This window comes from Drosophila novamexicana, unplaced genomic scaffold (genome assembly GCF_003285875.2).
Source record: "Drosophila novamexicana strain 15010-1031.04,08,12 unplaced genomic scaffold, DnovRS2.1 tig00000462-arrow-pilon, whole genome shotgun sequence".
NCBI classification, from domain to species: domain Eukaryota; kingdom Metazoa; phylum Arthropoda; class Insecta; order Diptera; family Drosophilidae; genus Drosophila; species Drosophila novamexicana.
This window is the reverse complement of record NW_020824806.1, coordinates 3,835,518-3,849,977: the sequence shown is the minus strand read 5'-3', so window position 1 is coordinate 3,849,977 and position 14,460 is coordinate 3,835,518. Positions and strand designations below refer to the sequence as shown.

Sequence of the window (14,460 nt, the reverse complement as noted above, 5' to 3'; positions counted from 1 at the left end):
TGTATATCGTTAGCTTAGCTATAAATGTTGATAATCTTTCGCAGTTCGTTGAGAAATTAAAGTTCAGTGTTTACTCATATTCATACATAAACATACACTAGTGTTGATAAATGCTAAAAGCTACAAAATTATTAACACCCAGCCACAATGCAGAGCAGGCATTACTATATTATAGATCAAGTTGAAATCTAATTAATCAAAATTTATCGCTAACAAAAAAAAAATTTGTAGTTAGAAAATATCTTAATGGCCTTTTAGGTCCAGTGCTAAAAAATAGCTAAAACTAGTCGTGATTTTACCCATCTTATTACTCTTGACCACTTTAGAATACCATAATTCAATAATAAGTTCTTTCTTGCATACAAATCCCCGCTTCTCAACTCTTCAATTCGACTACTTAACAACACTATAATACGTTATTTTTTCCATACAAATCCTCGCTTCTCAACACTAATCCTCTTAACTCAACTTTGAATTTAAATATAAAAATACTTTACGCAAACTTCTCAACTACTCTAAGCTCCACTTTAAATGCTAGCATGAAAAAGTCTAGTTAGCATAAAATATAAATTATAAAACTATTTACCGACACTGATAACCTAACCTCAATTAAGTATGAAAGTAATTGGGGCTTACTTATACCAAGATCACAGAGATCACACATATACGGATTTTACATATATTAATTGCATTATATATATATAGTACAAGTTATTAATAAAAAAACGAAATACATTTAGTTGGGTTCATATTTGATACGGCTATTATATTTTAATATACATAGGGTACACTAAGCACTAAGTGTGATTGTGTGTGTGGGTGTATATATATATTAGAGTGTGAGTGTGAGTATAATGGTGATTTAATGTACATGGGGTTGTTCTGCTTTTCATTAGAGTTACGTATTGCAGTTGGGAGGAGTACTAGCAAAATGCATGTTTTACTATTTATCAACATGAAAAAAAAAGGATAGGGCAATAAAATTAATTATACATTTTTCATTAATGCACCAACTAAAAGTTTCATGAAACCAAAAACAACAAAATATTGTGGAATCCAAAAAAAAAAATATTCCCACGATTCCTGCTGGCTGGCTGGCTGGGCGTGTGGGCGTGCCTTAACGGGGGGCATTAGTAATTTCGAGGCGGAATGCGAAAAGTTTTGCAATATAACAAAAGTTTAGCTGTGATTTTCTTGTCACGTTTGTAAATGTTTATATTAAATCTTAGCGCCAATGCACTTATGAACGAGAAGTAATATAGTATATATAGAGGTATATACACACACAGAAAATGAACAGCTAAGCAGATGAGTTGATCAATGAGGCTGCAACGAATATTAAAAAATGTGTTGTCGCCGCAGCAGTTGGCCATAATTCCGCTAAAGCTGACGAGTTATCGCTAACTCTCTCTCTCTCTCTATCAGTATCTATGTCTCTCCTCTCACACTCTCTAAGCCGAGAAGATTTTCGATTTATCATCGTTTGCAGCGCAAGCTGTCGGCATGGTATTAAGCATTGTTGGCGAATGCTTCCAAACAAATAAAAAAAAAAAAGAAGATATATATATGAAGAAGAAAAAGCAGGCAATGGGCCAATGGGAATGCCATAAACGGCAGCCAATTCGAATGCGAATACGGGTTGCGGAAGTGGATGCGAATGCGAATGCGGATGCGGATACGGCCGCTGTTGCCCAGTGCATGGCCAATACCAATGCAATTTATCTACAAGCATTTCTATGTGTGTGCGAGTGTCTATGGCGGCTCTTCGAAATTTATAGCCAGCAATTTTTCGCATATTTTCCAATGCTTCAACTGGCGCCACAGTTGAATTTACTGGTTACGAAGGCGGCCAAGTTCTACGTAACCATATGGACACAGAGATAGCCAAAGTTGGAGCCTACTTTTTGTTGGATAACTGATTCAGAGCTGCGGAGCTGACAAACTTTGTTGCAGTCTTACTTTTTTTGTTATGAAAGGGCACGCGTTGGGCGCAAATATTTGATATATGGACATAAATGCTGCCTCGAGGCAGCCGATCGGAGCTCTTAAATCGAGCGAAGATCTCAAAGTTATACGGAATATATTTTCTGTTAGAGAATTTAGTTTTCGGCTTGCTAAATTAATTATTGTCAACTTGTTTTTGTTTTTTTGTGTTTTTAGCAATTTTAATTGATTTCACGAAGGCTGTGATTGATGGCCCGAACGTCGGGCACAGGCGCAGGTGCAATTTATGGCTGACGCTCGAAAAATAATATTCACAAAAAGAAAATAACAAAATATTTATTTAAAATGCAACTAAAAACTTGTTTTCGCCGCTTTTGTGCAGCTTTTTTTAAATTTGATATAAAATATTATTGGAATTTGTAATATTTCTTGGGGTTTTTACAATCGGATTGGTTTTAATTGTGTTTTGGTAGCTGCTAATACTACTTTGGCGTGCAACATTTACGGCAATTTGTTTTTTGTTTGGTTCTATCAAGCTCTAATAAAGCAAAATATTTAAATTTATATTTAATTAAAGTCGTTTTTTTTTTGTACCATTTGTTTAGAAACACAAAAATTGTTTTTAGTTGCTTGATTAATTTGGTTACCTCAAGGTCAGAACGGTTGATACGGCGTGGTACATTTGATTTTGTCGGGGTGGTTGGCTGATTGTAACATATCATACGATATATATATATATATATATAGATAATAGTTTGGTACGATTTTCGTTTGAAATTTGTATTTTCGGCAGTAAATGAATATTTTGTGAATGTTTTTTTGTTTTAGGATGTTGTATAGAGAAAAGTGTAGAGAATATTAGTAAATGCAGCAAGAAGTTGAACTAGGCTAACTTAAAGGATATTTAATAGCTAAGGGATGCTTAAAGTTAGCTTAGGATTCATATTTTATTTTTCACTCTATGGTCAGGCTGAAGGGGGGAGGGGGAAGGGAGGGGGGGGGGGGCTTTGTGGCTACAGTTAAAAACCACAAAATGCAACTGAAAGGCGCGTACAGAAAATGTTAACCTCTGCAGCTTCCTCTTTTCGCGACGTGATTAAATTACTTAACATAAATTGCCGAATATATACGGCAGATGCAGAAATTGCACAATTTGAACTGTTGCATAAATGGCGCAAATATTTGAAAAAGGTTTTTCACTTTTTCCACTTTTTTTTCTTCTCTTTTTATTTCTTTTTTTTTTTTTTTTTTTTTTTTTTTGCATATTTTTCGCGGCTTTTAGTCATATTAAAGTGCGGGGGGGCGGGAAGTAGGGGGCGTGCGGTTGTATATTTGGGCGCTTTGCCGCGCTTCATTTTGTATCTATGCAGTTGGAACATTTTCCGACAATTTGCTGCTTATTTTGCGCGCAGCTTTGCTTTTTTACTTTTCAGGACTCGAACTGGAACTAAATATTTCGAGTGAGCGAGAGATTTGGCATTTGGGCTTAAATATAATAAACAAACATATATATGCATATAGATTCTATGGGGAAGAGGGTGCTCTTGTTATGGGAGTGAATGGGGGTATGCTTTTTGGGCGGATAGGGGGTGTGGGTGGTACTTACCTATCTGCTTGTGTTGCTGAACCAGAACCCGCCGGCTTTAGGCTCTTAAATGCTTTCAGCCACTTTGTTTTCATCGATGGCGCTGTGGCGGCCGAGAATTTGCGTTCGTTGCGCGGCGAAGTTGGCTCAACTTTGCTAACGAATAACTCCTTCTGCAATTGCCAAGATAGAGAGAGAGAGAGACACACAGACACATACAGAGGGAGAAAGATGGAGGAAGAAAGAGAAAGAAAGAGATAGTGCTTAGTGCTGTGGTAAATACAATTTGACCTAAGTCAAAGCAGCTCGCTTGCAAGCAATTTGCATTTAAGCGTCTCACGTTGCAGTTTAATTACAGCCATTAGCACAACACACACACACCCACACATGCACACACACACCCACACGCACGGAGTTAGCTACAAGCTCGTTATGGCATAATTACATGCATACAAGTTGTATTTAGGCGCAAATGTTAAATATTTAACTGCATATCTGATATTCGGTTATTTTGATAGGCGCTCTAACAACTTCACAGCCATTTGTGCTGTGCGTGCCATGGCAAATAAAGCTATTTTAATTAATAATCAACACTTTGCAAAATACCACAAAATGTAATCATGCCACGCACACACACATACACACACACATTTAGACACTTATGTGACAATAATTAAAACCACGTGTGACATTTGGTCACAGTTCAGTTTAGCTTTAGCCTTTGTTGCTGTTGTTGTTGTTGTTGTTGCCATGCTCTCTGACTAATGCTGGTAATCACAGTGTGCACTGCTTAAGTAATCCAGCAATAAATGCATAAATTTCACATTATGCGGTTCTTTTAATGGCATACGGAATGTTGATTAAATGCAATTTATCTATATGTAAATTTATAATTATTTAGAGCTGAACCACAGACATGGGTGTGTGCGTTAGGACGAAAGCTAATTTCATTATAGAAAAAAAAAAAAAACCGAAACCTTGTCAAATAACTCATTATTAAATAGCAATAAATTTATTGGGGCTTAGTTGAACTCATGAAAATCGCATAGAAAGGCGATGTTGCGGAGGGATTTAGATTGGGTGAAAGGGAGTCAGGGAAAGAGAGAGAGTGAGAGATACAGAGAGAGAGAGAGAGAGAGAGAGAGAGAGAGAGAGAGAGAGAGAGAGAGATAGGGAGATGAAGAGAGAACGAGAGGGAAATATGCAGAGATAGAGAGAGAAAGTGAGAGGGGAGGAGAGGAGATGGAGGCTAATTAAGAAAACGAAAAAACTTGAATCCGAGAGTAAATATGAAAGTTATGTTGAGAGAAATGTAGAGTGAGAGGTAGAGTTAAACAGAGAGAACAAAAAATACTAATTAGGGATTTTTGCCCAAGTTATTTAATATTGCAATTTTGCTATTTGGCTGCTTCACAACACTACAACATAAAGAGCACCAAGCGAGTTTAGAGTAATTAAAATAAATTGAGACTTAATGCTTCTGCTTAGCTGACTGCATAAAACATAAGCGTCTGCTTAACTGGCTCCAATCAGAGTATGTATAAATCATAAAGCTTTTCAAAGCGAAATGCACAAACTTTCGGCTGTCTATTTCGGCCGGAACCTTGAACATTTGCATAGATCATTGCGCTGTGCTGGCAGTGAACGATATTGACTTGTGTTTTCAACTCGGAGACAGGCGGATAGACATGCCTGATGATTACGTGTAGCCTTGCCACAACAATCACAGAAGCAGCCCGAAAAACAACAACAAAAACAACACAAAAATTCAGCACTCTCGCAATTGCAGCGTTTATAATGCAGCGAGGCGCGTGCAGTTTTGTTGCCTGTCGCCTGACGCTCTTGTCGTGGTTGTTGTCGTTGTTGACTTTTGATGCACGTTGCGAGCACTATTTTCGACATGTTACTTTCTTTTTTGTTTTGGGGGGGCTGCTGGGTGGCGTAGGCCAACTGACAGACCTGACAGCGTGAGAGCGTCCTTGTGCCTGACAGCAGGATATTGAGTTTGTCATGCGGCTGCAGGGCTTGGGCTGGTGTGGCAGGCCTATATTGATATCGATATCGAATGCACGCCATCATAAAATAGCATTTTTAATGGCAACAACAATTGCTATTATAGAATGCATTTTATAAACGTTTAATTGATTCGCTGCAATTATAAATTAATTGCATTGCCGCTGACAAAGCGACGCCTGCAAAAATATTATGCGCAATTTAATACGCACGAAACACAGCGCCAGCATTTAATTAAGATAAATATTTTATATGAAAATGATAAACTAAAAAGCAAAGCTAAAGCTCAACTTAAAGGAACACACATGAAAGTGGTGGCAGGAGGCTGGGAGCAGGCCAAGATAAGAAGCTGCCGCTGCCTGACGTTGAGCACCAGCATCACGAGCAGTACAAGTGTGTGTGCGTGTGTGGGTGTGTATGCTGGCGCCCAAGCGGGCTCCTTCGTAATGGACATGTGCCTGTCATGTTGCCTTTGTCATTGTCGTTAGCGGGCGTGTCCTGTGCCATAAATTTATGCATGCAGTGCATAAAATTCAAATTAAAGGAGCCGCCGCCGCCGCGTATCCTGCCAGCGACAAGTACACGTTTTGACACTTTACAACACTAGTGGGTCTGGCCTGCTGTCGCCATAGCTTTGCCCGGCAACTGTTACCCGCAGCTACCCTGCAACAACGTGGGCTGCTTTATCGCCCGCTTTGCTGTCAGGGCCAACTACAGCTGCTAAAAGCAAGCGCCAGCTCCTGATGTGGGCGTCAACGTCAACGTCTCAGCAATCAGTGGCGAGTAGCACCAGCAGCAGCAGCGGCAGCGTCAGCAACAGCAGCAGCAGCAGAGGCAGTCGCCACAGCTCTGGCAACACAATAAGAGGAAAGAAATGTTGCTAACCCTCCCACGCTCTTGGCCCTGGCACTCGGCTGCCTTCAGCGATCGGGCTTCCGAGTGCTTTTGAGTTCAACTTCAGTTGCATATAATGTCCCCTAATTGATTTCCTTTGCAGCTTGGCCCAAAAGTGGCCTCTGCTGACCGAAAAGCACTTGAAAATGCTGTGCACACTTTTATTTCGCTCCTCTTTTTAGCTGATTTTTCATTATGAGCCAGCTATCAGTGTCCTTCGGGAGTGCGAGCAGACAAAAAAATTTATGGCTGTCACAATTTTTAATTATGTTGCTCTACGCTTGCCATTGCGATATTGAAACCACAAAGGTATCATAAATTGCCGAGCCCGGGCACGACTGAGACCATAACAAATAAAAAACATTAAAAGACAACAAGCAGATTGGCAACAAAAGGCGGCCCAGAAAGTGGCTCGCACTGCCGCCAGACATTGGCCAGCAGCAACAGCAGCGACAGCAGAGCTCAAGTTGGCCAAACTAAAAATCTGCTCATTAAGGACCGCAACAAAGGAGCGGACCCTTTCCAGATGATGCTGGCCAGGAAATTCAAGATGAACAAAACAAAGGCCCGCCCGAACAATCCCGTTCGGCTCGGGCTCAGCCTGAAAGGCAATTGCAACAAATTGCGGCTGCTTATTAGGGGTTCCAATGCGACTGGATTCAGAGAGTTAGATAGAGGGGAGGCGGAGAGGGGCGCTAGACGGGTTAGATTGTGCGCTTGTAATGAGCTATTCGAGCGCGTGGATGTACGCGCATATTTTATTGCCACTTTGATGAGCAGCTGCCAACAATTTTAACCTATATATATTTTTTCTCCGCCGTTGCACATTTTGTTGCGCCTTTGTAATTTGCGCAAAAAAAGAAAAAAAAAAATAACAGAAATGGGGAGATGCATTGCCACAGGCAGCTGCAAGTTGCATGCGCTCAGTCATTAGTGGGCAAATGTGGCACGATATGTGCAGCGCTTACTTCATGGCTTTTAGAGCACCAACTAATTGCAGGCAGCCAGGCAGCTGGGCATCATGGGCATCATGGGCAGGAGCTGCAGCAGAGACAGGAGCCAGCTCCAGTGAGTGCCGTGCAAACACGCTTAAGACAATTTAGCAAACATGAAACGAGACACAGACAAGGGGCATGCCTTTGCATAGGTTGGTGGCAGGAGCGGGAGCGAGGCCGGGGCGGGGGCGTTGGCGGAGGCTTTGCTAGCTGGCCAAACAAACATTTCCGTAAATTACACGCATTTGTCAAAACGAAACAATGCGCAAAGTGTTTATTTGTTTTAGTGAGTGCTTTTGAGCGCAAAAATGACTCAACACAAAAACTGCAGCTAGAAGGCAGCCCAGACAAATACAGTCAACAGCCCGCCCTCCCAACCCCTGCCGTATGTGTATGTGTGTGTGTTGGGAAAATGTAGCAACTTCTAATGGGTTTGCTTGTTGTTGAGATCATTGTTGTTGTTGTTGTTGCTGTTGCCTGCTGCACTCACGCGCGAAATGTAGAACAGCGATTATGCAACCACATGCAATGACAATGCAGCATCGATCCGGGGCTCTAACCACAATAAACGCGCGCACACACACACACACACACACCCACACACTCACACAAATACACACAGGAGAAAGCGCCAGCCATTGCGCGCGTGCTATGCGGCGTATGCGCAATTTGTAATTTTCATTAACGCCTAAAAGCAGCAATTATTATTTTTTTTTTTTTTTGCGAACAGCGCTCTTCTTATTTTTAGATTTTTGTTCCGGCTGCTTTGTAATTGTGCATCGCTGAGTTTTGCATTGAATTAAGCTACAGTTTTTTAACCACAGACCACATAGCCACATGCTGTCCATGTTAAACCACCAAATGACACTGGTTTAAAATCTATCTGAATTTAAATCTTGCCTGAAGCGAAAGCTACATCATAGTCCTTAACTGCTTGCAGTTCGTTGGCGCTTTCAGTTTAAAGTCAACGAAATTGCGTCTAGTATTTGTATAAAGCAAGTCGAAGCTTTTCAAGATGTTTTTCATTTTAAGTGTTGTACAATTTGTAAATATTGGCATATTTGTCCGTACTACATGAGTTTAATAGATTTTGTTAGGAGCTTTATGTCAACTTATTGGATAAAACAATAAAACTCAATTAAAGTTGACATGATCTATTAAGGCTATCTTGAAGAGATGCTTATAAGCTTTAGTGTTGGATAGCTCTAACAAGTAAAAGTACATATATTATGCTTTAAGTCAACTATGTGTTATTTAAGCATAATATAAAGCTTGATTAAAGTTGGCAGAAACTATTAAAACCATTTCAAGCAGATATTCGTAAGCTTTAGTGTTGGGTAAACTCCAATAAGCTCTAAGTTAAGCAAGTATTTTTATTATAGCGAAGAAGCTTGACGTCAACTATGTTTTATTAAGCTTTTAAAATAGATGAGATAGATGCTTGTAAACTTCAGTGTTGGATAAATTAAATGATTAAAGTTTCATTATATGAAGCACTGCTTGAGACGCAATTAAGTGTATAAATGACTGTGCTTTAAATAGACTTCACAAATAGCATTAAGAACATTCGTAATATATGCTGATCAAAATTTAAACTCATGATGGTGTTTAAGCAATTGCTTTCGCTTTAAATAAGGCATTTATTTATAAACTTATTATGTTTTAATCAGATTTTTATTGATCTAATAAAAACCTTGAAGTCGATCTGCTTAAAAGCTCTGCTAACATTGCTACGCAACACTGGCTACAAATGCTGTTTTAGTCGCGCAGCTTTGCTATCCCAGCAGAGCTTAATTAAATAGTTAAGTGCAATTTGCAGCCAGTGTCATTGGCACCTAATACAAGCTGTAAAGAAGTGCTGCATTCGTGGCCCAATTTTGCTTAATTCGAGTAAATACTTATGTCGCGGCACACAACTAACTGGGACCAAAAAGAAGGGGAAAAAAGAAACATGTACAAATTTATGGCCAGCAATTAAAGCTGCAGCAGGAAGGCAACAGCCAAACGAAGAGAGAAGAACCCCATTCGAATCAGTGCCTGGAAAAAATAAGTAGGAATAGCAGCAGCTCCAGTTGCCTGGCAGCCAGCGCTGATAAGTGCGCGTAATCGGCTCACGCTTAACGCCTTGCGAAGGCGCCAAGCGCCAGGCAGCCAGGCAGCTAGGCAACCAGGCAGTGCGCCAATGCGAACGCCAAAGGCAACGGGCCCCCGACAACCGGATACGGATACGGATGCGTAGCGGCGCCATTTGCATGGCTTGTTGGGGCTTTTATTTATTATTTGGCGCAGCTTTTTGGGCGTAAACGTGGGCGTATACATTTTATGGCTGCGTGCCGCAATTTCATGTCCATATGAAGCCGCCTTTTATTGTTCATATACTTATATATATACATACATATTATATATATATGTGGACTGAAGAACTAACTGGCAGCCGAGCTAATGCACAGTTATGGCTTTCATTAGGCAGCAGCTTCAGCATCAGCTATCCCCACTGGGACAAGTTGGTTAAGCTGCGTGAAATGCTCTGGCCAGCATAAAAAAAAAAATCAAAACCAAAAAAAAAAAAAAAACTAGAGGAAGCAGCACACAAAAACTCTTGTCTGTAATGAGAAGTTAACTGGTTGCAGCTGCATCCTTCTGGGATCGCAGCGCTCCGGTCACCTGACAACGTGGCGTGCTTTCAATTTCATATTTTTTTTTTTTTTTTTGTGTTTGCTTTTGCATTTTACTTTTTTTTGTTTTTGCAATTTGCATATTTTTTATACTTTTTTGTTCAGTTGCTTACATGCTTGCCTTTTATTTTTATCGCACACAAATATGTAGAAGCAGGGAGGAGAAGGGGGGTTTGCTGTGGGGTGTTCGGGCCGTGGTTGTAAACTCATATGCTGCCCCGTCAAGTTTCTACTTGTGTTTTATGGATTTTCTTCTGGCTGCCTGACATTCTACGTGACTGCCATCAATTTTCAGTGGCATTGCCGCTTCATTTTGCATACAGGTGAATGGCTGACAGGTAGCCACGCCCCGCCCTCTACTGGCCCTGGCGTCTGTGCGTGTGTGTGTGTGTGTGGTGGCGTGTCCTTGTGCCCTTAACTCGATTTGGAATTGGTTTAAAAGGCAACGTGTGCGAGAACTGCTGATCAGCATACCTCAAATGGCATTGCATTCTGTGTTGCCAACAAATTTTACATTCAGTCGCTGCTCTTTGTACCCTATACACATTTAAATGCATTGAAGGGGTCTGTACGACTATGGGGTAGATATCTCTATCGATAACCTTACAGACTACCTTGGATTACTTTCAAACTGATTATGCTTATCGAAACTATCGATAACTTTATGGACTACCTTATTTTCATTTAAAAATAAATTACAGGTAAGCTCTCAGTCGAGCATGCCCCACTTATCTTGCAGCGTTTTGCTCGTTTTTCGGTTTTTATGTCGCTTTATTATTATTGCAAGTGTAAATGTGGAAAATTGTGTGCGTGGCTGCCTGAAAGTGTGCGTGGGTGTGTAAGTGAGTGTGTTTCTGTATGTGCATGGGTGTGTGTGAGTGTGTGATTGTCCTATTTCTTGCACAGACTATCTGTATGTCGGTTTGTCTGTCCGTCCAGCTGCCTGGCAGGTGTTCCTTAACAGCTCAGTGGTCCAGTTGCCAGAGCTGGCTCAGCAGCTGCAGCTGCAAATTGATTTTCAATAGCTGAGTGGTTTTTGATTCAATAAAATGACATACTCAGTTGACTCTCAACGAAGTAGAAGGGCACCCAGTTACGTGCTTGACATGTGTGTGTGTGTGTGTGTGTGTGTGCGTGTGTGTATCTATGAATGTTGCCACAGTTTGTGGCATCTTTTATGGCTGCCTGCTGTCATGGGAACTTTGCTTTTGAATTGCCAACGCAACTCAATTCATACGAATCTAATTCAGCAATGTTTGCTTTGCTCTTTTATACACTGTTAAAAACGCTCGCCGTAATTGATGGGCCTATAAATACATAGACAGAGCGTTGGGTCTGGGCGGCTCGAACCGTTCGCTGGTCAACGGCGACTGGCCATGTGATAAATGGTCGAGACTTGTATTTTACGCGTGCGACAGCTTAAAAGTAATTTATCACAGCTAAAATTGACTTCTTCTTTCTTTAGTTCGGCTGTCTTTTAACATTTTGTGGCCTAATCGAATTTCTGGCCAAAATGACTTATCAATCAAGTGCCTGCGGCAGGCGCCCATAAGTAGGCAACGTAAATTTCAAGTATGCAAAAACTACAAGCACAGTTCGGCTGAGACTTAGCCACATAAACGCATAAGTTTCTAATTAAAATGGTCGCCACACACAGCCATAAATACTCATTTAAGCCCACGCACACTCGGAAGCTGCTGCTATCTACTTAATTACTTGAGTGGGCGACCGAGCGAGCGAGCGGGCGGTCGGGTGTCGTTCTGTGCATAATTTAAAGTGCATATGTGCCACACGGCAGACCGCGAACTCCCAGCTGATTAAGTCGACAACAGGCCAACTCTGACACAAGCGACTGCCACGTCCTGCCGGCCCACCCCCTGCCTACCCTTTCGCTGCAGCCCAGCGGCATTTCACACGCAAACTTTTATTGCACTGACAAAATGCTTGCTGCGGTTTTTTTTTTTTTATTCTTCTTTGCCTTGCGCAAATAAAATATATATGCTCGCATATGCGGCGGTTGGCCAGGGAAATGGAGCGGAAAATATGTTTGAGCACAAGTGCTATGGCTTGACGCTTGAGCGGCGCCCCCCTTCCTTCCCCCTTCCCATCCTTGCAGCGAGCGCTTCTTAAAGCATTCGCACACAAGGAGGAAATCAAAATATTTCCGCAACTTAAATTGAAAACTGTCAATTGGTTTTTATGTGTGTATTTATGTGTGTGTGTGTGTTGGCCACACGAAAAAATACATTCATTGAAAATGTCGTTTTGGGCGCATTTCGTGCGCTTGCTACCTGGCCTAATAAAAAATCAATGAACTGGGTTTTTTTCGTGCCTGGCTCATAACTTCACAACCAAAATCGATGTGGGCGCCGGCGGGGGGCCAGCCGAATGCATATACAAATAAGCAAGCAGCTAGAAGTTATATGTGGGCTGCAGTGGGGGCTGAGGGGGCGTGAGTTATGCCTAAATACCGCCATAGACCCATCGAAGGTTACACGAGGCGCGATAATTGATGTCAAACGCGAGAGACGTGTGCAGTCGTTAATCATATAGGCACAGGCATGAGCACGAATCGAATCGAAGCGAATACGAACTTTATAGAGGTGAGCATACACACACACACACACACACACACACACACGAGTACGTGCATAATTAGCAGCAGCCAAAAAATCAGTTGCTGTCAGGGCAAAGGCGCGCGCGCTTTGATTGAGTGCCGCAGATTAACAAATTTGGCCTTAAGGCAATAACAACAACAACGACAACAACTGTGCACATTCATAGTTGTTTGTGCGTCAAAGCACAAAATAGACTTGAGGCGAACAATTTAATTCGTTTGGTAAACAGCACACGGAGCAGAAACGTGCAACCAAAAAAAATTAAATGGGGTGAACTGCTGGCAGCCAGACTGTGGCAAAGTCTGAATAAATACATGCCAAGAGACACAGTGAGTGTGAGAGATAGAGAGATACAGAGAGAGAAAGAGGAGGCAACAGAGCGTGCCAGCAAGAGCGCAAGGGCACAGAGATTCACAGAGAGTCAGGACATGACTACACAGTAGCAAAGACCACTTCCTGTCGGGGTCTAAGCCACGTTAGCAGCGCTGCACGACTACTGCCGGTCACAACTACAAGTCAAAGTAAGACACACTTACACACACACACATGGGTGCGGTGCCCCGTCGACACCTACACACACAGAGAGTCCTGCTCGAGGTGTCACTTTGGCTAACACGAAACTTTTAATGCCGCTGCGGGTCGCGGCCATAAAAGTATTCATTTGTCATTGTCAGGATGCAGTCGGCGTCTGCTGCCAACAACAACAAAGAAAACGAAGATGAAACTAAAAATAAAACACGCTTTAACAACGACAACAACAAATATATATAAGAATATAAATAAAAATCGCTTAAATGCTGTGTGGCAAGTAATTTCGACGCCCGAAAACTGCTGACTGCCCAAAGCTCTTAGGCGCTCATTAATATGCAATTGTACGCATATCAGGCATAGCATCAGGGCCAGGACTTGCCAGGATGCTGTGATGCCTGCCAGCTGGCAGCCGCAGGCAGCCAGCCACCTGCTTCTTTCTAGCCAGCACATCGCATTCAATTATTTAAATTTTCATTAAAATTCTAGCAACAAAACCACTTCAACAACAACTACAGAAAAAATGCTTGCAAAATTTCATAAAGTGTTAAGGCTGAATACTGTAACCCGCCAAAAGAAAAACAAGCAGGCGAAAAGCCCCCGCACACACACATACATACACACCCACGCAGCAGGAGTAGAAGAAGAAAAAAAAAAGTGGTCAAGACTGCTGAAAATGCAAAGCTATGCGGAATTTATTAAAACGTCGAGGTCGAGGCTAAGAAATTGCTTTTGACACCAAAATAAAAGAAAAAAACGGAGAAAACCCCAAATGTCGAAGAGGAAATACCCTTGCAGATATATAAAAGAAACATATATATATATTTAAGCTGTACAATCTAATTCGAAACCAAATCATTTCAACAATTGTAAATGTAAATGAGAGAAAGAGAGAGTAAAAATTAGTTAAAAAATATATATTTGATTGAAGGTATTTAAAAAATGTATAACCCAAATCGAAGCCAATCGCGCAAAAAAATAAAAAAATCAATCAATCAAAATTTTTAATGGAAATAAGAGCAAGTTAAAAAAAGGTTCGATTAAAAACTGATGGATATATGACATACGTGATCGATATATATTTAACTTAATTTTTTATTTATATTTTGTTAATGGGCAACAGAACAAGTGCCAACCTAAGTATTTAATACATTGGCATAGAAAAATAGAAGGCCTAATCAGAATACTAAAAATGTCTAACAAAATCA

The 14,460-nt window shown here is 41.1% G+C and overlaps 1 protein-coding gene across 1 annotated transcript in view; it reads right to left on the bottom strand.

The window, feature by feature from the left end:
* Positions 1–14,460, bottom strand: part of LOC115760491 — an 82,404-nt gene that overhangs the window by 19,238 nt on the left and 48,706 nt on the right. Inside the window, 1 exon segment of the mRNA XM_030701842.1 lies at positions 3,551–3,702. Coding sequence (XP_030557702.1) covers positions 3,551–3,702 — 152 coding nt within the window.